The sequence below is a fragment of the Myotis nattereri genome, assembly GCF_964212035.1.
Source record: "Myotis nattereri genome assembly, chromosome: 11".
Lineage (NCBI taxonomy): Eukaryota > Metazoa > Chordata > Mammalia > Chiroptera > Vespertilionidae > Myotis > Myotis nattereri.
In genome coordinates this window covers 2,009,249-2,032,240 of record NC_138086.1, presented here as the reverse complement: position 1 = coordinate 2,032,240, position 22,992 = coordinate 2,009,249, and the positions used below count along the sequence as shown (strand labels likewise).

Genomic DNA, 22,992 nt, shown 5'->3' with positions numbered 1-22,992 from the left:
ACATTGGATTCTTTACACATATGCTTAAGCATATTCATCATATAATTTTATACAAGTGGACACGGTGAGTTAAAAGTATGCACTTTAAATTTTCTTAGATATTTGGTTTTCTTGTCTTGCTTAAAAACATTAATTTTCTCTCAAAATTATTTAAAAAGTTCTCCCCAAGTTTTCTAGTACTTATAAAATCCCATATTCTTTCAAGTTTTGGAGCCACCTGGATATTATTTTGGGGTAAGGAGCTTGGGAGGATCTAGCTATATATTTCCCCAATGTCTGGCCAGTTGTCCCCAAATCATTATTGAATAATACATTTTCCCCACTGATTAAAATATCATTATCATATACTAAAATCCTATATGCATTTCGGTCTATTTCTAGACTTTCTGTTCTTTTCCTTCAATCTGTTTTGTGATCACAGCCACTCGGGTTGCAATATTCCATCTCATGAGGCTCCACAGCCGGGAGTGTCAGTCCACACCGCACGGTTTCCGTTCAGAACCCTCCTATCAGCCTCATGCATTTTAAAGCTAGTTGCTTAATTACAAAACAATAATGGTGAATGTTTCATTGTGATTGTCTAGACCAGGGGTCCTCAAACTTTTTAAACAGGGGCCAGTTCACTGTCCCTCAGACCGCTGGAGGCCGGACTATAGTTTAAAAAAAAACCATGAACGAATTCCTAGGCACACAGCGGCGGCAAAAACACCCGGCGGCCGGATAAATGCTTTCGGCGGCCGCAGGCGGCCCGCGGGCCGCAGTTTGAGGACCCCCGGTCTAGACATAAAGGTTAATGCAGAGGGAACTGATGTGTTTACAGTATTGGTCCCGCTGCCTTGGACACCGCTGCCCGGCTGCCCTCGTGCCGGGACTGGGAGCTGTGTGCCTCCTTTTCCTCTCCTCCGGCCTCTCCACTGGCTCCCGGCGGCCACGCCGTTCTTCCTGAGGACTCCTGGTACTGTTTGCTTAGTCGGGGCAGCTACGATAAATTCTTTCCATTTTTGGTGGCCTGGAAGTGTTATTTCCATTTCCTGTTAGAAAGATACTTCCTCTGGGTATAGAACGGCTGGCAGTGATTGTCTTTCAGTTCTTTAAAGCTTAAATTCCATGACCTTTGAGCTGCCTCCAATCCTGTTGAAGTTGTCTGTCAACTGCATAAGGAACCACCCCCAAAACTCATGGGTGTGAAACCACAGCCGGGCACTCTCTCTTGCTGACTGTGAGCAGGCCGGCCCCCGTGGCTCTCCTCCTCCTGCGGGCCCGCGGGCTGGCTCATGTCTGCATGATCATGTCAGAGGGGCAGGGAGGTTCTCAGTTTCGGGGCCAGCACCTCTGGATTAATCCCCATTTTCCACCCTCATCCAGCTGCCAAGGTGCATCAGAGAAGGCAGGTCCAGTGGAGGCCGGGAGGGCTCATGCACACCAGGGCTGCGCCTGTGCCCGTCTCGCCTGCAGGCTCGGTGCCGCCTGTGCTCTGACCCCTTGTGGGCTTCTTAAATTTGTATTTTCAACAACTTCACATCCTGTTCCCAAGTCCCAGGTGGATGCATGTTCTTCTTGGGACCCATGGTGCTTCCTGAGTTCTGCTTGATGTCTTTCATACATTTTGGAAACTCGTCAACATTGCTCCTGCCACTCCCTCTGCTCCCGAGCGGACTTCGATCACAGTGTGCCATCTCTGACGCAGGCCCACATGTCCCTCCCTCTCCATGTATTTCCCATCGCTCCTTGACCTCTGGAGCTGGTCTTCTGGCCTCCTTCGCACTCTCTGATCCCACTCCCACTGTGTCTGATCTGCTGCTAACCCACCAGCGTCATTCCTAAATTCAGTTCATGTGTTTTTCAGAACTGGAATTTCCACATGGTTCTTTCCTATAGATGACACTTCTCTGAAATTCTCCATGTGCCAACCATTGTTCTGAACATATTAATCGCCATTCTTTAGTTCAAAGTCTGCGCCGGCCAGCACCTGTCCTACTGTCTGCCTTTCGCTTCTTGGTCCTGCCGCCCTCTCCTTTCCTCCCGACAAAATAACAGCCTTGCGAGCAGCCAGTCTACAGCGCCCCCAGAACTGTGTGGCTCAATTGAAATAAAGCATATGAATCTCCCACAAACTGTAAAACAGCAAAGGCATCAGCAATAATTGGTAGCATTTTTCAGTCTTTCAGTGTCTTGGGCTAATATCTTTAATAACGAAACACAGAATGCTGCCACTCAATTAGGAGGGGGTTGTTTACCTGAGACCGTTTTGCATGGCAACCTGCAATTTCTTAAATGGCAAATTAGTCATTAGCATTTATTTGCATCTCCATAGAGAAATATAATTTATGCTAATGATGTTCTCGCTAACAAACCGTAGAAGCAATGAGGCTGAATCCCCCCTCACACCCCTTTGTTTGCTGCACAAGCACAGCTGGCATTTGGTGCAGATGCCATGGCATGTTTAGGGGGGAAGCTGTGAGTGGTCAGCTGCCCGCGGTTCTCAGCCAGGAGCACACAGCAGAGCCCCTTCAGAGGGCTTTAAAAAGAGAAGGAAAGAAGGAAGAAGGAGGAGGCTGGGGCCTGACTCCCACCCCTGCCCCGAGATTCTGATTCGACTCAGTCAGGCAGCACCTGGCACAGATACTAGTATTTCCAATGGGCAGCCATGGTCGGCAACCACGCATATGGCCACACTCCTCATTTACAGGCGGGAAATCTGGCACCTTCCATGGAGAAGTGACCGGAACAGAAGTCAAGAAAACAGCCAGTGGCAGAGCCCATACCGGCCCCCACTTTCCTGACTCCCAAACCAATAGGTTTGTACCACAGAGTTCATCGCCGCATGCATGCACACGTGTTCACACACATCACACACACGTACACACGTACACACACACACACATACCAATCAATGACATCAAGCTTTCAGATTAAGAAAATGAAAACAACCCACAATGAAGAGACCAAACAAACGTTAAAGTTTGGGCCTAGTTGTTCTGTTTGTGATTCTTTTAAAGAGTGAAGAATCCAAACAAAGTGTCGATGCGCCTTCGCTTGTGGCGGAGGGGCCTGCGGCCCGCTGAGAAGTTGGCGAGAGCAGCTCGAGGCCCTGACCCCGACCTGACTGGGCCAGTAGGAGACGCGTGGCTCAAGGGGTAAAGGCCAAAGACCAGCCGGGCCGATCAGATTACTAGCTGGAACCAGTGATGGGCACCAGACACAGGAGACTGACAGCCAGTCCGCCGGCCCGCCGCCTGAACACGCCAGGCAAAACCCTGCCCAGGTCCTCAGCGCTGCAGGGGCGCCCCCGCCGCCAGCGAGAGGAAGCCTGCAGGGAGGGGTCTTTCCCGGCCACCACAGCAGGCCTGGCGCAGCCAGTACAGAGCTCCTGCCTCCGCGCACTGTGATGGGGAGGAAGCTCGACCCAGACGCACCGAGCAGCCATGCACACCTGCCCACGGACGCCTGGGCTCTGGCCTGCTGAGTGCTCCCGGCTGCGCTCCTCTCCCTGCTTATTCACAGCGACTCGCAGTCCCTCCAGCACCAGCAGTTACAAAGCCACCGGGAGCCACAAGCGCAGGTCGCATCCACGACGCCCGCGTGGCACAGGGCTCTGTGTCCTACGCCCCAGAAGACGCAAAAGCAGTCCTCAGCCTTTTAACGGTTGGCAGTGTCCACCCAGAGGCAGGCAGGATCAGCTGGTGACTCCACGGGAATTCAGGGCCCAGAGCCACTCAGAGGGGGGGCACGTTTCTCCTGACTCAGGGGCCCTGCCCTGCGCGCCCGTCATGCAGACCACGCCCCACCCCCGAGGCTGAGAAGTGTGACGCGTGACCCGACCATAGAGCCCAAGATGCAGTAACAGGAGCCAAGGACATGCCAAGCCTGGTGCCCCTGCAGTGAGGCCCACGCATTGGACACGTGTGTGTGTGTGTGTGTGTGTGTGTGTGTGCGCGGAGCTAGGCCCACTGCCTCTCATTCCCCTTCACGAAGGGAGGCTCAGGACCGGTTCCTCTTCTCCTGAGAGGCCCATTCACGGCGCTTCCAGTCCTCAGCTCAGGAGCCACCCCCCCTGCCTCTCAGAGGTCTAATGAGCCTCCTGGTCAGGCTGCGTGGCAGCCCCGCACCCTGGCTCTGAGCCTCAGCGAGGTGCCCTGCCCCTGTGAGGGCAGCGTGGGCGACAGCCTGTTGCTAACTCCCCAGAGGACGGTGCCAGGAGGCGGGCCCTTTCCTGCTGCTGCCGGATCTCCTGAATCGAATGCCACGAGCAGTGCCCATGCCTGAGTGAGTGGGCACGGACCTTGTGCAGGGCACACGCAGCTGCGGTCGCCGTCACGGGTGCAGGCCTACGAAGGAAGTAAGCAACTTCTGTTCTACACGCCTCCCGGCTGAGTGCTGCTCATGACAATGTGTGCACATGCTATTTGCATGATCCACTTGGAAGTAGAACATGAAGGGCCTAAAGGGTGGTGGACCCCTTCCCTTCTCACAAAAGCCCCTGCCTTGCCCTCACCGGTTTGGCTCAGCGGATAGAGCATCGGCCTGCGGACAGAAGGGTCCCAGGTTCGATTTTGGTCAAGGGCATGTGCCTTGGTTGCGGGCACATCCCCAGTAGGAGATGTGCAGGAGGCGGCTGATCAATGTTTCTCTCTCATCGATGTTTCTGGCTCTCTACCCCTCTCCCTTCCTCTCTGTAAAAATCAATAAAATATATATATATTTTTAAAGCCCCTGCCTTGGTGCACTCCTCAGAGGCCACATGGAAGGCGCACCCCCGTGGGAGGGGGGAGGGGGGAGCCCTCTGGGGGAGGGCACACACCACGGGCCCTGCAGGGGGAGGGCAGACTGCAGACTGCCATCAAGATCCAGGACACAGCCTGGCCTCGAGGCTCAGTGGTTGAGCCAGGAGGTCAGGGTTCCATTCCCTGTCAGGGCACATGCCAGTGTTGTGGGCTCGATCCCCAGTGGGGGGCATGCAGGAGGCGGCCGAGGAGTGATTCTGTCATCATTGATGTTTCTCTCTCTCTCTCCCTCTCTCTACCCACCCGTGCATGGACCACGTAGCTCATCCCCTCACCTGCCGGTCGCACTGGCTGCCGCCCATGCCCGTGAGTAATGCCGCCGTGAATTCGGGTGCAATGTCCCTGCATCCTGCTCTCTGCCCGTTCAACTGTATCCTCAGAGCCTCCCAGGACAGATGGTCACTTCACACCTACCTTTCTGAGGAGCTGCGCCGTCTTACGTTCACGCACTGTGTGCGAGGGTCCCGTCTCCACCCCCTCGCCAGTGCCTGTCTGCTGGCTTTGTTACAGCAGCCAGCCCCGCGGTGAGGGGCTGCGTCCGCCTCCCGACCCTCACAAAGCACCGCCGGCCCTTGAGCAGCACGGTTTGCGCTGCGCGGCGCGCGCGGCCTCAGGTTTTCTGTCTCAGTGCACAGTCGCCCCCTGTATCCCTGGCTTCCAGCTGAGGATTCCGCCCACTGATCGGACACAGCATGTTCTTTCTATCCTCGCCCGAGGGTATTTTTTCCATTGATTTTGGAGAGAATAGAAGGGAGGGGGTAGAAGAGAGAGAGAAACATTGATGTGAGAGACACACCAACTGGGGCCGGGACCGAACCTACACCCAGGTGTTGCCCTGACTAACTTCAGAACATGGGCTGGGTCTCTAACCACCAAGCTCACCCGCCAGCGTGGGAAACAGTATTTCCACCTGCAGGCGGGAATGCTGGGAGTCATGGGTGCAGAGCAGCTGTATGTTGTCCCCATTTTATAGCAGGGCCTTGAGACTCCTGGGATTTGGGTTCCCCAGGGGCCCAGAGCCAATCCCTGCAGACACGGGATCTTATCCCACGCATTTCACTTGTTGTTCTGTTGGGCTTTTAAAAACACATATGAGGTTAATAAAATTATATATTTCTACCTACATCCCAAGAAAAGAACAGAGTACAGAGAGAAAGGAACCCAGTGTCTGACCACAGAACATTCTGGACTCCACGCCATGGCCGCCACCCCGCTCTGCCCGCCCGCTGGCAGGCTGCACGCCTTCACAGCGGCCACACGGATCCAGGCAGCACTGCTGTCCTCCCTCATCAGCCACGCAGCCCGGCCGGCTCCGTGCAGGCAGAGAAGTCAGCTGCAAACAGCAGCGAAGAAACGCCGGGAGGCCAGCGGGCTCCGCAGTCAGCCCCCCCCCTGTGATCGCTAGTCTGGAGGCGGTTTCCCAGCCTGCTCATCTCTGCACTGTTTCCCAAACTTCACCTGGATCTGCCTGTGTGCATTGCTAAAGGGCAAATGTGTATTCCCGCGAATGAAAGGCGGACCAGGCCAGAAGTCAGGGAGTCTCTTCAAGAAAGGGGCTCCCCCTGGCCCCCACGCCTTCTAAATTCTTATTGCTTGTCCAGCATTTTCATTTGTGTGTCGGCCCCTCCTTCAGAGCCTGAACCCTGCGCGAAGGTCCCGGCATCAGGGGGCTCTGAGAATCGGCTGTGCCCTGGCACCAGGTTTGCCCGAGATCCAGGATGGATCTCAAGACGCGCAGCATAAACTAAGGACGGAGCGAGGAGAGAATCCGCGCCTCGGGGCCTCCCAGGGCCGGGTCCCAGGGACAAACCCGTTTGACTTTAGGGAAAGCCTTTGCCTGGCCTGGGCTCCTTTGTGGGTGTCCTGGCCCCTCCCCTGAGCAATTGAAGGGCAGCCATCAAGTTCCCTGGCTCCTATGGCCAGGACACTCAGCTTTCCTCCTCTGAGAGGCGAGTCCTGAGCTCACCCCCGGGGCTCACAGGGCGGGAGCTGGCCGGCTGCGGGGCCTCCCGCCCAGTATCCCGGGCCCCACCTCTGTGCCTCCCGGACCGCACAGAGCGCCCACATTCTCTCCTCCTCCTACGAGAGGAAGCGAAGCCTCCCGCTGGCAGAGCAAAGGGGGTTCAGGGGACCGAGGCGCGGCCAGGGCGCAGCGGCAGGCAGTTCCCGTCACTGTCAGGCTCCGGAGTCACCGCCTGTCGTCTGGAATCGCCTTACACACGTGGACACAGACACAGGAGCACAGGAGGAGCGGCTCATTCCCACCAGCCCTCCGCGTCCGCCCTCAGCGTGTCCGCAAGGCCTCGCTCCACGGCTCTTCGGGCGCCAAGCGAAATGAACCTGCGCGGCCCGCCCACCGCCCACCGCCGGCCCTGGGAGCGGCTGGGCTCGTAGTGGGGGAGGCCCGCCCGCCGCCCACTCACCGTGGACACAGGTCTCCCACCGTCTGCAGAGGCCGTCTTCCAGCGAGCACCCTGGGGGGACAGAAAACAGCGGGTCAGGCCTCGGAGCAGCTGTGAGCTGGCCTCCGCTCCCGGCACACGCAGGTCATCTGGGAGCCAGAGCGCCGGGGCCAGTGGATGCGAGGCCCACGCACACATCCCGTCCCTCCGGCCATCTGCCGGGACCTTCCAGGGGACAGCTGGGGGCGTGAGGCGCACCTTCTCCGCAGACACCTTCTTGGCGGAGCCTCTGGGGCCAGCCTGCGGGGCTCTGTGGGCACCGTCACCCACAGGCCCTCCTGTGCCCGCCCGCCCACCGTGTGCACGCCCCATGCAGACACGCCTGCCTTGTTCCAAGCATAGAAAGAGGAGGCAGAGGGAGACACGTGTGCAGAGGAGAGACAGACAGACAGACAGGTGCAGATCCCCCCAGGGACCACTATGCAGGGGGCATCCGTCAGAGGCGGCGGCCGTCCTGTCCTGTGCTCTAGTCCATCCTCGCCCCATCACCATTCATCCCCCGCCTCTCCCCCTCCTCCCTCCCTCCCCGCCTGCTGTCTGGGTCCATGATTCTTTCTCTTCCTTTCTTTTATGTTCAACCCTCCACCCTCCCAACAGCCCCACCAGAGCTGCCTGCCAGCTCTCTGTCCATGAGTCTGTCTCTATTTTGCTTGTTAGTTCAGTTTATTCATTAGATCCCACATAAGAGTGAGATCATGTGACACTTGTCTTTCTCTGACGGACTTATTTCACTTAGCATGATGCTCTCCAGGCCCCTCCATGCTGCCTCACAGGGTAAGAGATTCTGCTTTTACTGCTGCAGAGTGTTCCATGTGTAGATGTGCCACAGCTTTTATCCACTCGCCTGCGGAGGGGCACCGGGCTGCTTCCAGACCTCGGCTGTTGTGAATGACGCTGTGTTGAACACGGGTGCATAGGTTCTTTCCAATCAGCGTTTGCGGTTTCTGCGGATAAATTCCCAGCAGCGACCGGCCGGCCCATACGGCAGTTCCACTCCCAGTCTCCTGCGGGAACGCAGGCTGCTCTCCCCCGGGCATCCTGAGGCAGAGAGGGGGGAGTGTGCATCCCCCGGGGGAGCCGGCGGTGAGGCCGCGGGCCCTGACCCATGTTCACACCCGCCCAGGAGGCCCGGGGCCACCGAAGTCCCAGCTTCCTGCAGCGCTGGCGGCGGCCTGACTGCGCCTCTTCATCCAGCAAGACTCCCCACAACTTGAAGCGACAGCTCCATTTTCCCAGAACAACGTGCTCTCCTGGAAATCGCGTTTCCTTTTTCAGTCTCCCTTCAACACGCCTCACCTACGTCACCCCCGCACCGACCAGGGCCTCAGCTCCACGCGTCCCCCCGCCACCTTCTCCTGGTGACCACAGCCCTCCAGAGGGTGACGAGGAAAAGGGAAAACAACCGACAGGCAAGCTGCACGGGGGCCGTGGGGGAGACTCGCTCCCCTCTGTTCCCCAAAAGCAGTGACCGTGAGAAAGTTACCCGTCTGCCCGGCCTCGCCATCAGGGGCAGGAGAGGCAGGACCAAATTGTCACCCCAGAGACTGCTGGGCTCCAGGAGATACCCCAGGACGCCCTCCAGGAGCCAGCCGCACCCCAGGCCCCTCTCTGGACCTGGAGCAGCCCGGAGCCCTGCGAGGGCCGGAGAGCCTGAGGAGGCAGCGAGCCGGCCGCGGACCCGCGGGCAGTCAGGTTCTGTGCCCGTCAGTGGGATGGAACAAGGCTCTCAACACAATGAGTCCCCGAGCCCTGCAGCCCCCCAAGCCACACACACTAGTGCCCCCCCAGGAGCCAGAAGCCCCCACGCACAGAGCGGCAGGCCCTGCCACCTCCCAGCCAGGCTCAGAGCTCCCTCCCTCCTCCTCCTCATCCTGAGGGCTTGCCTGGTCTCCCTCCACCACTTGGGCAGGATCAGCGAGTGGGCAGCTGTGTGCAGCCAGGAAGTGGGACGGACAGGAAGTGTTGAGGGTGTGAGGAACCTGGGTCTGTGAGGAGCTAGCAGCCAAGGCCCACAGTCTTAAGGTGAGGCCCAGGGGACAGGGACAGAGCCAGCTGGAGGCATCACCGCAGGAGGGAGCCCAGGAAGGAACCTGATTTTCCCGCCTCCCCAACGCCCACACGGTCCTCCCCGATCCTCCCTCCTCCCCAACGCCCTGGTGACCCCATCGCCAGCAGACAGCAGCCAGACCACAGGATGAGAGACCAGCCTCAGCCTGAGCCAGTGGAGGAGGACAGTGAGCCCAGGCCACGGCCCAGCAAAGCCACCTGCTGCTCCGGCTCCTCCCCAGCTCCACTTCCTGTGCAGACACCTGACACGGCCTCACCCTGCTCTGCCCTGGACCCATCAGCGCGCACAGCATGGCTCCCATTGAGCTCCCTGATAACGAGAGTTCTTTCCTGTAATGTTTGCTAGTTCCACCTTGAGCTCATAAATTTAATTAGTTTCTTCAAATTCTAGTAGAACTGCTTTTGAAAACACAGAAAAGCCATCATTTTAGAGCTGGTGAGAGAAAATATTTATTCCAGCTTTGGAAACACTCAGCTTCCCACACACAGCACAGAGGAGGCACCCTGGACACACTCCCGGGGGGTGTGGGGGGAGGAGGCACCCTGGACACACTCCCGGGGGGGGAGGGAAGAGGCACCCTGGACACACTCCCGGGGGTGGGGGGGGGAGGCACCCTGGACACACTCCCGGGGAGGGGGGGAGGAGGAGGCACCCTGGGCACACTCCCGGGGGGTGGGGGGAGGAGGCACCCTGGGCACACTCCCGGTGGGGGGGGGGAGGCACCCTGGGCACACTCCCGGGGGGGCGGGGGGGAGAGGCACTCTGGGCACACTCCCGGTGGGGGGGGGGAGAGGCACTCTGGGCACACTCCCGGGGGGGGGGGGAGAGGCACTCTGGGCACACTCCCGGGGGGGGGGGCGGAGAGGCACTCTGGGCACACTCCCGGGGGGGGGGGCGGAGAGGCACTCTGGGCACACTCCCAGGGGAGGAGGAGGCACCCTGGGCACACTCCCGGGCGGGGGGAGAACAAGGGGTTGTCCAACTCGGTGCAGGCAGTTCCGGCCTCCCCGCAGGCTGCCCCACGGAGCATGCAGCCAGGTCTGGGAACTGCACCTCATTTTGAAAGTTTCTAGACTCTTCTTTGGTTTATCAAATAATTGAGAGCAAAAGTATAAACATTGATTTTCCGTGGTTTCTCTCTAGCGCCTTGCCTCCTTGCTGGGCTGTCAGTCTGTGGAAATCCACTCACGGGCAGTCTCAAGTCGCCTCAAGTCCTGGTTCCATTGTCTGTTCCCGATTAGGGTCTAGTGGCCAGCTTCCGGAGAGCAAGCAGGTGGCCCTGCTTTATGGCTCTGGTGTGGCCGGGAGCACATTCACACCTACGCCTCCACCAACAGAGCGATGGCTTTATAGGGCCTCTGGCACGCGTGGCAGGTCCTAGAATTCCTCCGAGACGAATCCCCACGCCCCACGCAGCGAGGCCACGGGCTGCGCCCTCTGCTGTCGAAGCCTCTTTCCCCACGGCGGGTCCCCCACGGAGGACGCGGGCAGACATTCCTGGACACCAGCTCGGGGCGCGCCCGGAGTGCAGTGCTGCACATCGTCCCGTAATTCAGTTAGTGAACTTGGCATTTCATTGCCATTTCCCAGCTGAGCAACTCCCCTCCTCCTAACCCACTTCCTCCCTCCCCAAACTGCAGGGCTGGTGGGGAGGCCGGGGCAGGACCCACAGGGCTCACTCCCAAACCTGAGCTGGGGGCCGAGGGCGGTCCTTGCGACACAGCCGGGGAGCACCTGCCTCCCTCTGGAGGTCCAGCTCTGAGAGAATAAACTGCAGGCTCAGAAGGTTCGCAGGAGAGGATGCTCCCTGCGGGTCTCCCCCGCGGCCGGACCCTGCGGAGATGCAGACGAGTGACGAGCCAGGGAACTGTTTCTCCAAATTCCTCTAAAAATAGGACCGTGAATTCAAAGGAGCCTGAGAATCTTATGAAATTGACACTGAAATGCGCTAAGGTGTGGATTCACTATCTCATCCACATCGAAGATACGCAGCAAGTCACAGTAAGGCTGGTTGCGCATGTTTCATTAGCACGGGTTTACCCCCAACGGGCCGCGCTGCCTTTCAGCGCCCGCGGGGCTGCTCCCGTGAGAGCGGCTGGACCTGCCCAGCCCCGGCCCGGCCCCCAGGGTCTCGATGGCAGGCCCCAGCGTGTGTCCTGGAGAGCTCGTCCCCTGGGCTCCAGCCTCTGGGAGGGAGAGAAGCGCGGGCGGGCCTTCTGGAGGAAGAGGGTGAGCTCACTGGGTGACACACGGCAGCTCCGGCTCAGGGTAAGCCATCGCGTCTGTCGTCCCCGCAAAGCTCACTTGTTTGTCTGTCCGGGCTGAGCCCATCGCTGTCGCTGTCTGTCTGTATCAGGGCCCCAGGCCCCTGGGGAAGCTCCCTGCTGAGCCACCCACCGGGGAGGGTCCAGGCTGGTCCAGGCTGGATTGGTCTGGGAATCCTCACAGCCAGGCTGTGGTGTCCCCTGCCCACTGTCCTGGCGCTGCCTGATTGGCCTCCTCGCCGCCTCAGGAGGCTCCTTGCGGGGGGGGGGGGGGGGGGCGGCGAGCCTGGGCCTGGGGATGGGAGCCTGGGCGGGGCCCTGCTGGCGAAGGGGCCTTGGAGGCAGCTGGGTGTCCTCCTTCGTTCTGGTGCCTGGAGAAAGTACGGTTTCCCAGTAGGGTCCCCCTTCCCCCACCCGCCTCTCCCCTCCCCTCAGGGGCTGGCTCCCTCTCGCCGGGTGGGGGGGGGGGTGACCCTGAGCCCTGGGACCTGGGGCAGTGGCATCTCTGGGGCCCCTCCCAGCAGAGGGGACACACCCGCTGCCACTGACGCCTCATCCACCCTTAAATCCGAGCGCGGTTCCTTCCGCTGGGAAAGCAGTGAGTGTCCTGGGCCCGCACCTCCCGGGGCCCTTCAGTGTCGGTCCCTGACATCCGGCGACATGTCCCATGACCAGCACCGGCCGGGTTCCGACCACGAAGGGGCTTTCCACAAATGCCCGTATTTCATCCTCACAACAGCCTGCGAGGCAGAGACCCCCATCTTACAGATGAGGACACAGAGGCTAGAGGTTACGTGATCTGCCTGAGGCTGCACAGCCAGTCACGGGGTGGGATTCGAATCCAGGTCTGATCCTGACCACGTGGCCAGGACAGACCAGGAGAGGCTGTGGGAGCCTGCGCTCCGGCTTCCGTGTGGGTCAGTGCGGCTGCCCCGGCTGGGGAGCGCAGCGCGCATGTGAGTGTGGGTGTCAGGGCGCTCCTGGCCCCGGGCTCCCCGCGCCCTGTGATCCCTGTGATCGGAAGTCCTCACTGGGAGGGAGCAGCGGCTGGTGTTGTCTGGTGTTGTTGCTGCTCTGAGGACTCTGCTGCCACAGCCGGTGGCCCCTGGGTCTGGCCTGCCGGCAGCAGGTAGCGTTTTCTGAAAGTCCGAATGCCGCGCGGCAACCGTGACTCCGTGGACACCTGCCCGTCCTGGCCCCGGCCCTGCCACCCAAGGTCGGGCACCCTCCTCTCGGCGCCTTCTGTCCTGGGCATGAGTGGCACTTCCACAGACGGGGCACGGGGCCCCGCGAGGTGGGCACGCACAGGGAACAGCGTCGGGACCGAAAACCTGCCTCGATTCCCAGGAGGAAACGCTCGGTCCACGTCTGGCTGCCAGCGCACAAGCTCTGTGCAGTCTGGCTACCAAGTTGTGAGCTTCAGTGAATTCTCCTAAGGGCCAGCCAGGTGGACGGGAGATAATCAAAACACTCGCTCAGGGTTCCAGGGGTGAGAACCAGAAAGGGCTGCAGGGCACAGGAGGGGGGTGTGCAGGGCCCGGAGGCAGAGCGACAGCCGAGCCCAGCTTGAGCAGGGCATCGCACACAACCTGGCTGATGCCCGAGACCACAGCTGCACTTCATTACAGCCTCACTGACAACCGCCAGCTCAGATCTAATCACTCACAGGCACAGATTCCTGAGGAAGAACAGGGGACAGAGTGTGTCTCTGTAGCTGCAGTCACATTCTTTAAAAAATAAAACTGGGTCTGTTTTCTAGATTTTTCATTCGTTCCAAGAAACCAGGACCCTTATTTTCATATTCAGTACTGATTTCTCCCTCTTCTCTGGGACATCAAAGAGCAGTGCACACACAGGGGGCGGCGACTCCAGGCTCTGCAGGGCTGCTGGGGGTGGGGGGCGAACCCACCAGCAAAGGCAGGGTCTGCCCACGGCACCCTCCAGCTGACGGCGGAGCAGCCCTCAGCCCTCCTGCCTTCTCAGCCTAATGATCACAATCTGTCTGAATCCTGCAAATCTTTCTGTCTTCTTCTAATATTCATTTACCCTCTGCATGTCAAGTATCTATAATAATAAAAAGGTAATATGCTAATTAGACCCAACAACCTTCTGGACGAAGCAGGGGCTGCAAGGGAAGCCCAGGGCCGGGGCGCCGGAGGGAAGCCGGTGCCGGCCGCCGGGAGAAGGAAGGCCTGCTCTGGCGTGGATTTTGTGCACCGGGCCTCCGGTTAGGCACTGTTGTATGCAGTGCTGCTACGTGTTGCTAACCACTCTGTTGGCTGCCAGCCAGCAGCTCACGGCCCAGCAGGGAAGGCCAGGCCTCCAGCGCCCTCACACCGGAGGCCACGGGGCAGGGATGGAGACACAGGCCCGCCTCCCACGGCTGGTCTGGTCTCACAAAGCCCTCTGCCAGGCCTGCGCCCGCCTGCGCCCGGGCTCGGGGGCTGTGTGTTCCTTCTATGGCAACTAAAATGCCCTGCACGTGACAAAAAGGCAGGAGGGGTGACTGCATCATCTAAAAATAAAAATGAAGACATTTTTAACTCCTGCCAAGATGGCAGAACGTTTGGAATCACAGTCTCTGCCTTGGGGACAGGCAGGCGTGTGTGAGCCCCGGTGTCTACCAGCCACGCAGGGCGGGGCCGGCACGGAGGAAGCGACTGGCACTCCCCCAGGGCTGGGTCCCGTGTCCTTCACCTGATCCTCAGCCTGAACACCAGTCTCCCCTCCTCCTGAGCCACCCAGGCCTCTGCCAAGGGCAGTCAGGTGGGAACGTCCGGCTGGGGGTCTGTCAGGCGCACAGCCCTTCCCCATGGGCACTGTCCCCCGCGGGCACTGTCCCCCGCGGCACTGTCCCCCGCGGGCACTGTCCCCCGCGGCACTGTCCCCCACGGCACTGTCCCCGGCGGGCACTGTCCCCCGCAGGCACTGTCCCCCGCGGGCACTGTCCCCCGTGGGCACTGTCCCTTGCGGCACTGTCCCCCGCGGGCACTGTCCCCCAGGGCACTGTCCCTCACGGCACTGTCCCCTGCAGGCACTGTCCCTTTCGGCACTGTCCCCCAGGGGCACTGTCCCTCCCGGGCACTGTCCCTCACACCACAGTTGTGGGAAACTGTTTATTGCCTTCACTATCTGATAAGTGTAGACAGAGAACCTCCCGAAGGCTGGGTGCCTTTGAAGCCCTCCCAAAGGTCGGAGCTAGGCGCCACCTCTGTTTGTCCAGACAGTGGTAGCTGAAACTACTCCCCCATTTATTATTATGTAAATCCTTGCTGATGGGCTAGTCTGCCTGTTGCAGGGGGTCACCTGCCTAAGGGCTATGCTATGGGTGCATCCCAGATCAATAAAAGCTTGGTGAGGCCTGAGCACGGGAGGAAGTCCTTCCCCTTGAGTTGGACTTGCCCGCCTGGTCCCCCAATATTTCCAATTATCTCTTGTCTTTTCATTTTCATTTGTGTGCGGCTCTGCTTCCAGTTCCTGAACCCTGACCCATGCGGGACGTGGGAAGGAAACACTCAACACACAGCCCCGCTCACCAGACTCCATGCTCCTTCCCCCGCGGCTCTGCCGCCTCCGCCTGAGGCCTGGGAGCAGCGAGCCCAGCGGGTGTGTCTGGGCTGGGAGCTCCCTTCCCCCACAGGCCTGCCCAGGAGCACACACCCAGCACACACACACCTCGCGGGCATGGCCACGGCCTGAAGCTGCAGGTGCCCAAGGCCCCATGAAGCCGTTTCCCCGGCTCCGACCTCCTCCATCTCACCCCTCACCACACCCAGGGTCTGCCCCATGGCACTCAGTTCTGTGCAGGGAATTCACCTCTCCTCGCTATTGACTTCGCTTCACTTACTCCGCAAGGAGACCCCGGGCACCTCCACAGTCGCCGAGTGGGTCCCTGACACTGGCCAGGGCTCCGTCCGGGGAAGCCAGGCACGTGTCAGCCAACCCCGTGCCCAGCGAGGGGGGCACTGTGCCAGCCCTTGGCTACGTGAGTGGAACCTGTGCCTGAGCCACCCGGAGGGCAAGGCCAGGAGCAACCCGGACACCCTGGCCCCGGAGAGCCGCTGCAGAGCCGCGCGGGCACTTGGAGGCAGACACGGACCGCCAGGGCCTCGTCCCCCGGAGGTTTCCCTGCGGATCCAGTTCCTCCGTAAATAACACAAGGGCGGCGGGGCCCAGGCCCCCAGGCCCGCAGGTCAGGAGAAGGGACCAGAGGCACAAAGCAGAGCCATGTCCGTTACCCGACAGCATCGAGCCGAATCCGAGGCCGCGCAGACACCAGCAGACGACCCCCCAGTGCTGCCGGGTGCCGGGAGGACGGCCGCTGCCGGTCGGCCAAACCCACGCGGAGCCCACAGGGGTCCAAGGCCAGCACAGCCACAGCGGTGGTTAAAAGTTGGCAAACTGAGCGCCGGCTCACAGTCCCTGGGCCCCGGGAGGCTGTGGTCAGTGCACCCTAGACATGGCCGCTCCCCACTCCGGCCCCTGTGGACCCCGGTCCCCATAAGGCCCCTCTGGCACCAGGTGACCCAGACACCAAACCCCACCCCAACCCACTTGGCACTGAGGCTCCAGTGTCATCCTGATGGAGCCGCCGCCAACCACACGTGGAGGCGACGCCCCTGGAAATGCCCCTGGAACCCCACAGCCCCATGGGAACTCCTGGAGAGGCAGCAGGTGGGCGAGAGCTGTGTGGTCTCCATGGCAACTCAGAAAGACCCTCCTGTCTCTCTACACAGACCCAACTCCATCTGCGGCTTCCCTCACGTGGGGGGCAGGGGAGGACACGGCACCCCTAATATGGCTGCTTCTGAGCCGAAGCGGAGCACACCCCTTAATTAAACAAACACCCCTTAACTAAACAAGGGAAATACAGTCCCAGGGGACCCAGGCCTGTGCTGGGGAAGAGCAGAGCCCGCTCAGCAGGGACCCCGGCCTCCCTCACCCTGAGCGGGACACGAGTCTCCCTCGGGGAGTCGGGGAGTCGGCAGGAGCCGTTGCTGTGGCCTCTGCATCCGAAGCCACTGGCCAGAGGAAGGGCGGCGCCTGCACACCCGGTAGCGCAGCCCGCGCTGGGGACAGACAAGATACAGGGGCGTGAGCCCCGCAGGCCAGGGCAGGTGCCGGGGTGCTCTGAATGCAGGGGCTCCTTCCGTGGGGCTCAGCGAGGGCTCCCTTTCCAAACACCTGCGAGAGGATGCAGCTGTGATCTGGCCCAAGCCCTCGGCCGCCCCTCCCGCCCCATGCTCTGCTCCAGCCCCGGCCACAGCCGGAGCGAGGCCCCGCTTGGCAGGCGGCCTCTGAACGGAGGCCAGGCCCTGTGCACACACCAGAGGTCCTGGGAGTTGTCCAGCTCTGGGACGGACACAGCGTCCCCACGAGAACTGCCAGGGAGGCTGAGGAGGTGGCCAGCTCGCCCGGGGGGACACCGAACCACAGGCGTATGGTGTGTGCCCGGGCCCTGGGTGGCTTCCAGCAGGTGCCTGCCTTCTGGGCTTTGTTCCTGGGAGGCTGTCCTCCTGGTCAGGAAAACGCTCGCTCTGCACCAGCTGTGGCCTCAGAGCAAAGTAAACAAACCACAGGAGCGGCCCTGACAGGCGGGGGTGGCCCGTCACCTGCTGGCAGGCATGCGGCTCCTCCCGGTGGAGGCTTCACCGCTTTACCCGCCGTCCTTGTGGCTGCCACGGGGCTTCGTGGCTGAGGGAGCGCCCTCCTTCCCAAGGGCGGCTCCCACTGACCTGCGTGGAGGGAGCGGGCCCCGGGGCACTGCACCCTCCCAGGGGCGGGTCTGACCTCAGGCCTGACCTCTTTTGCTCCCAGAAGCAGCCAGATTAGAAAGACAAATTGCATGGCAACCCCACCCGCCAGATGTCGGCTTCGGGACCTGCCACTTGCACAGAGCCCCAGGCCCTGTGTGCCCCTCTGGAATGAAGGCATCTCCGGGCACAATGCTCAGGGCACTGAGGCATCTAACAGACAGAAACAGCTGCTTCTGAGGACGTGCTCACAGCTGCCGGCGGTCTGGGCACCACTCCCCGCGGTCGGTATCAGAGGCTGTGCCTGCCAACGGGCTCAGTGGAAGTGCCAACCCATGAGCCAGGTTCGATTCTGGTCAGGGCACATGCCCGGGTTGCAGGCTCGATCCCCAGTAGGGGGCGTGCAGGAGGCAGTGATTCTCTCTCATCATTGGTGTTCCTCTCTCTCTCTCCCTCTCCCTTCCTCTCTGAGATCACAATTAGAAGCCTGAAACGTCACCACCTTGGAAGCTCGGAGGGCCGGTGGGCGCGGGCGCACCTGCTGTGGGCGAGGGTTTGCCTCCCAGGGCCTCTCTGTACCGTGCCCAGCCCGTGGGCTGGCACCAGCTACTACTCCGTGGTGGGCAGACAGGAGGGGAGCCTCCAGGTGCAGGACACAAATCGTGTGAAATTAAGGTGCCTGGTGCCCTGAGCCCACCTTGCTCCCCTCACCGACCTGCACAGCCTCTGAGTGTATCCGGTCACCACGGCGACCACCGACCCCGATGCAGCCGGGGTGGCCTCGTCTAACTCTGACTGACTCGGATGCAGGGACGCCCACTCGCCTCACTTTCGATGAGGAGCCCTACCAGGTGCGGAGAGAGAAGACACAGCTCTGAGAACAGAAACCGACAGGCACACACTGTTCAGTTAGAGCCGAAAATAACCCGGCTCGCCAAGAAAGGACCAGCAACTCCACTTGAATGTCTTTAAGAGAAGGCAGCTGCCTCCCTTCCTCCCGCCTCCCGGGCCAGAGCTCCGCACAGGTGGGAGTCTGCGCACGGAGACCTGCCGGAGCTGCACGCGCTCGGTCCCGGGTCCCTCCACGGCAGGCGGCTGGTCTGCCCAGCACCTCGGTCCCGGGTCCCTCCACGGCAGGCGGCTGGTCTGCCCAGCGGTGCGTCCTGCGCCCGCAAGCAGCACTCTGAATGGCAGCGCTGCACGGCCCGGTCCTCGTTTTGCTAACATCCCCCCCTCGCAAACCTGACACGTAAATAAATCTCAGACGTCAGAGGTCACGTGGCTCGGGCATTTGTCCCTCAGTTCCTGGAAGCCAGAACTTCCCAAAGGTTCCAGAAGTAACAACCCAACAATTCTGATGAACATTGAGGACATTTTCCTAAATCCCCGCTTCGCAGCACCTGCTGCGGCGGAAAAGCCCGGTCAGCCCTGGGGCGGGGCCCAGCACAGCCCTCCCCGTGCGACGTGGACACGATGTGGACACGACATGGACACTGGCCACAGCAGTCGCCAATCTCTACATTTTCTTTGGGTACAGGAGACGTTGTGAAAAGACTAAATAGTCTTACACGTGCACTGAAAGGCTGTAACTCAAGCCGACACTTTTCCCTGATGCCCAACCTCAGGGGGCTGATCGCGTAGTCCCTCCACCTCATGCGGATTCAGTGTGGACCCAGACATGCAGAATGAGGGCCGGAATCTGACCCTGAAACTGCATTTTAACTCACACCCGACCCACCCGGTCACGCCCTGATGTGAGAATCGTGTGTCAGACAAGGATGCCCTCTGGGCAGATGCCTGGGCCGAGGCCACACCGCCTCCCGTGAGGCAAGTCCCTTTAGACCAGTGGTTCTCAACCTGTGGGTCGCGACCCCTTTGTGGGTCGTTCGACCCCTTTCACAGGGGTCGCCTAAGACCATCGGAAAACACATATATAGTTACATATTGTTTTTGTGATTAATCACTATGCTTCAATTATGTTAAATTTCTAACAATGAAAATACATCCTGCATATCAGATATTTACATGACAATTCATAACAGTAGCAACATTACAGTTATGAAGTAGCAATGAAAATGATTCTATGGTTGGGGGTCACCACATGAGGAACTGAATTAAAGGGCCGCGGCATCAGGAAGGTTGAGAGCCACTGCCTTAGACATTTCAACAGGGAGACCCCCGGCGCTGAGCGGGCCGGCACAGAAGCCAGTGCTTGAGCTCTTCCGGTGCCAGTAGAGGGTCCTCTGATTTGGGGAGAGGGGCTGACAGCCCTCCTTCCCTTTGCCTGGGACGTGGCATCAGATCAGCAGCCACTGTGGAGAGTAAGTCAGGTCAACGCAGGGAGCCAGGCTGCGTGTTAGGCCCCCGCCTCCCACATCGAGCGCGGCGTCAAGTTCCCTGTGATTAATAGTCCACTTAGCACTGAGAGCACACCCTGAGCCATACCCGCTCTGAGCCTGGCGAGGAAGGATGTGCTGAGTCACAGACCGTGAGAGCGGAGCCTTAACCACTCCTGAGCCGCCGCCTCTGCCGCACCACCGGCCTCAGCTACGGGCTGGACGCCGGCAATCCGGATCGATGGTGGCGACGCCACGGGACCCGAGCCAAAACATAATGGGCCCCGCTCTGCTCACACGCGGGCAGAAGCGCGTTAACTAAATACCAACCCAAGATGTAAAATCTTCTCTATGCGAGCAGCCCTTCAGAGGCACGGCCGTCCCCACCGCCCAGCACAGAGACGCAGCAGTGCTCCCTGGACAGTGTCCAGCTGGCTGCACAGGCTCCGCCACTGTGGCCAAGCCCTGCTGCCCAGAGAGCCGCTCGCTGCCTCCTGCGTGGGGGACCCAGAGCAGAGCCCTGCCCCCAGGCGAGGCAGCAGCCTAAAGGGGCGTGGGGTGCGGTGGGCAGCATCGTGTCTGGCCATGGGTATGAACTAGTCTCCGAAGGCCTTTGCTTGGGGTCCGACACAGGAAGGGTGGGACGGAGCGGGCCGCGTGGCAGCAGACCGAGAGCATTAGGAAAGGCAGGTCTCATTCACGCAGCAGTTTGCAAATTGGCGATGACGCTTCCTAACCTGAAGCAGGAGGAGCCCCTGCCAGCACCCAGCTGCACCAGCGGGGAAACTGGACCACAGACCTTGGCAACGTGGCTTCATTACGAGGCCCTGGGCTTCTCCCCGACGGAGCTGATCACACAGCACTCGGCTTCCGCCTGTCCCCCTCCCGTGCTGCGGCCGGGTCAGGCCCACCCCCTTCTGCAAACCCTGGCCTGACCCAGGCCCAGTGAGGCCTGACCCTGGGACAGCAGGGGCCGGAGACGCCCAGAGGACTCGCGGCCATCTCACCTTCCTTCCTCTTTTCCCTCAACAAACGAACGCTCTTTCCTACTTACAGAGCACATGCCGGTTTTCGTCACCTGCCAGTAGAGAGCGGATCTGTCACAGAGGCCTGCGGGAGCCCACGGGGCACACCTCACAGCACTGCCGGACAGTGAAGGGGGGCAGCCCCGCCAACAGCCGCAGCTCGGTGCTGGCACCGCCTCTGGAGGCGGGTCCCGTCTGTGCATCTCCGGGGCCCATATAGGCGCGCAGTGATGCGTGTAACCGTCCCTGTCACACAGAAATGAGTTGTTTCTAGTGGCCAGACGAAAGCAACGCCGGCTCTGGGCAAGCACCTTGCACACGTGGGCAGGAAGGTTGGAGGCGAATTCCTGGACGTGGGACTTCAGGTTTAGAGGTTTGTGTTTTGTGAGGGACACGGCCACTCGCCCCGTAAGAAGAGGAGGTAACGCTACTCCCACCACCAGGGCATGGAAGTGGGGCTGCCCACACCCTCGTCAGCCCCCCCCCCCCCCGTGCCCTCACTGGTCACCCAGAGGGGCATTAGCAGGAGCCGGGATCCGGCCCGCCCAGCCGCAGCCACCTGAGCGCCCCCCACGGAGCCTCAGTGTCCTGGTGGGTTTAGACCCCTTTGCTTTTGGTTCACGTGGCACGTGTTTATTTGCAAAGCGGGTGAGGCTGAGAGAGCCTGGCCAATCCAGCAGCCATCAGTCCGTCCGCCCAGGAAAGCCGCCCTGTGGCCGCCACTAGCAGGAGCACCAACGAGAGTGAAGGCCTCTGGAGCAAACCCAGGGAGAGCTGGGGCCTGGGACAGGGAGAATGGGCCCTGGGACAAGGGGAGACGGGGCCTGGGACAGGGAGAATGGGCCCTGGGACAAGGGGAGACGGGGCCTGGGACAGGGAGAATGGGCCCTGGGACAAGGGGAGACGGGGCCTGGGACAGGGAGAATGGGCCCTGGGACAAGGGGAGACGGGGCCTGGGACAGGGAGAATGGGCCCTGGGACAAGGGCCCCTCTCTTAGTGGGACCTGCTTTCAGGAGAAACAGCAGGGAGACCCTGTCCCTGGTGCTGCTTTTGTGCAAATTCTGCGCGGCTCATGGAAGCCGATTGGCTTGGGAACCACACTGTGGGGGAGAGGCCAGGAGACAAGCCAGCAGGAGGCTCCCGGGAGAGAGCCACGCACACGCAGGCCCCAGGGCAGACGGTACCCTGCGAGGTGGACTTCAGGGGGCCCTGCACGCAGGCCTCCCGGGCTCCAGGACACACTCAGCGCACAGACGGCTTTCAGGGACCGCGTGTGGCGGGAGCTGTGCAGACAGGCCTGGGGGAGACAGAGCCCGCCCCCGTCATGGCCGTCCGGGGCCACCCCAGTGGCCGCGTCCACAGCGGTGCAGCCCCCGGGCCCAGGGCAGCTCCGGGTGTCCCAGGTTCCCTGGGGCCAACGCCGTGATGGCGGGACTGTTCGCAAGCAGCACAACCACAGAGATGGCCCCAAATCGAAGGGAGCTCAACGGCTTCGACCACTAACGCATGGCCGCAGCTCGCCCTGCCTTCCCGGTGAGCCCGGTGTTTATGGTGTTTATTCGGACCTGCGACTCGTCCGCACCCGCCACGCAGAGGGCCCACGGCCAGGCGGCATTTGCTGGTGGAGGCGTTTCCTTAGGACGGGAAAGGCCCAGCCTGCGCCCGGGCCCTGAGGCCTGCAGGACCCTCGTTCTCCGGCACCCACACCCGCTCCCACCCAGCCCCACAGCGGGCAACTCACTGCATAGCGGTCCTGCGGGAGGCGCTCTGCGGAAGGGGGCGGGGCTCCAGGGGGCGCAGAGGGCGGGGCTCCCGGGGCGGGGCTCCAGGGGGCGGAAGAGGGCGGGGCTCCAGGGGCGGGGCTCCCGGGGGCTGAAGAGGGCGGGGCTACAGGGGGCGGAAGAGGGCGGGGCTCCAGGGGCGGGGCTCCCGGGGGCGGCAGAGGGCGGGGCTCCAGGGGCGGGGCTCCAGGGGGCGGCAGAGGGCGGGGCTCCAGGGGGCGGGGGCTCCAGGGGGCGGGGCTACAGGGGCGGGGCTCCCGGGGGGCGCAGAGGGCGGGGTGGCAGGGCGGGGAAAGAAAGGGAAGGGAAAAGAACATAGAGAGTCTGGGGAGGGGGGGGAAGGACACATATGTAATACCCTTTGTAATACTTTAAGCAATAAAATAAAATGAATAAATAAAAATAAAAGAGTCTGTCAAGGTGCCTGCGCCCGGCCATGGAGACAGGTCCCTGCGCCCTCCGCATGGAGCCGCCAGCCGCTTCCTCGCCAGGTCCCCCCCCCCATCCCCCCACCCCCC

General features: G+C 61.1%; 1 protein-coding gene across 1 annotated transcript in view; it reads right to left on the bottom strand.

The window, feature by feature from the left end:
* Window positions 1-22,992, bottom strand: part of PTPRN2 (protein tyrosine phosphatase receptor type N2) — a 477,757-nt gene that overhangs the window by 441,700 nt on the left and 13,065 nt on the right. The window contains exon 2 of the mRNA XM_081101859.1: window positions 7,208-7,258. Coding sequence (XP_080957985.1) covers window positions 7,208-7,258 — 51 coding nt within the window. The remainder of the gene's footprint in view (window positions 1-7,207; window positions 7,259-22,992) is intronic.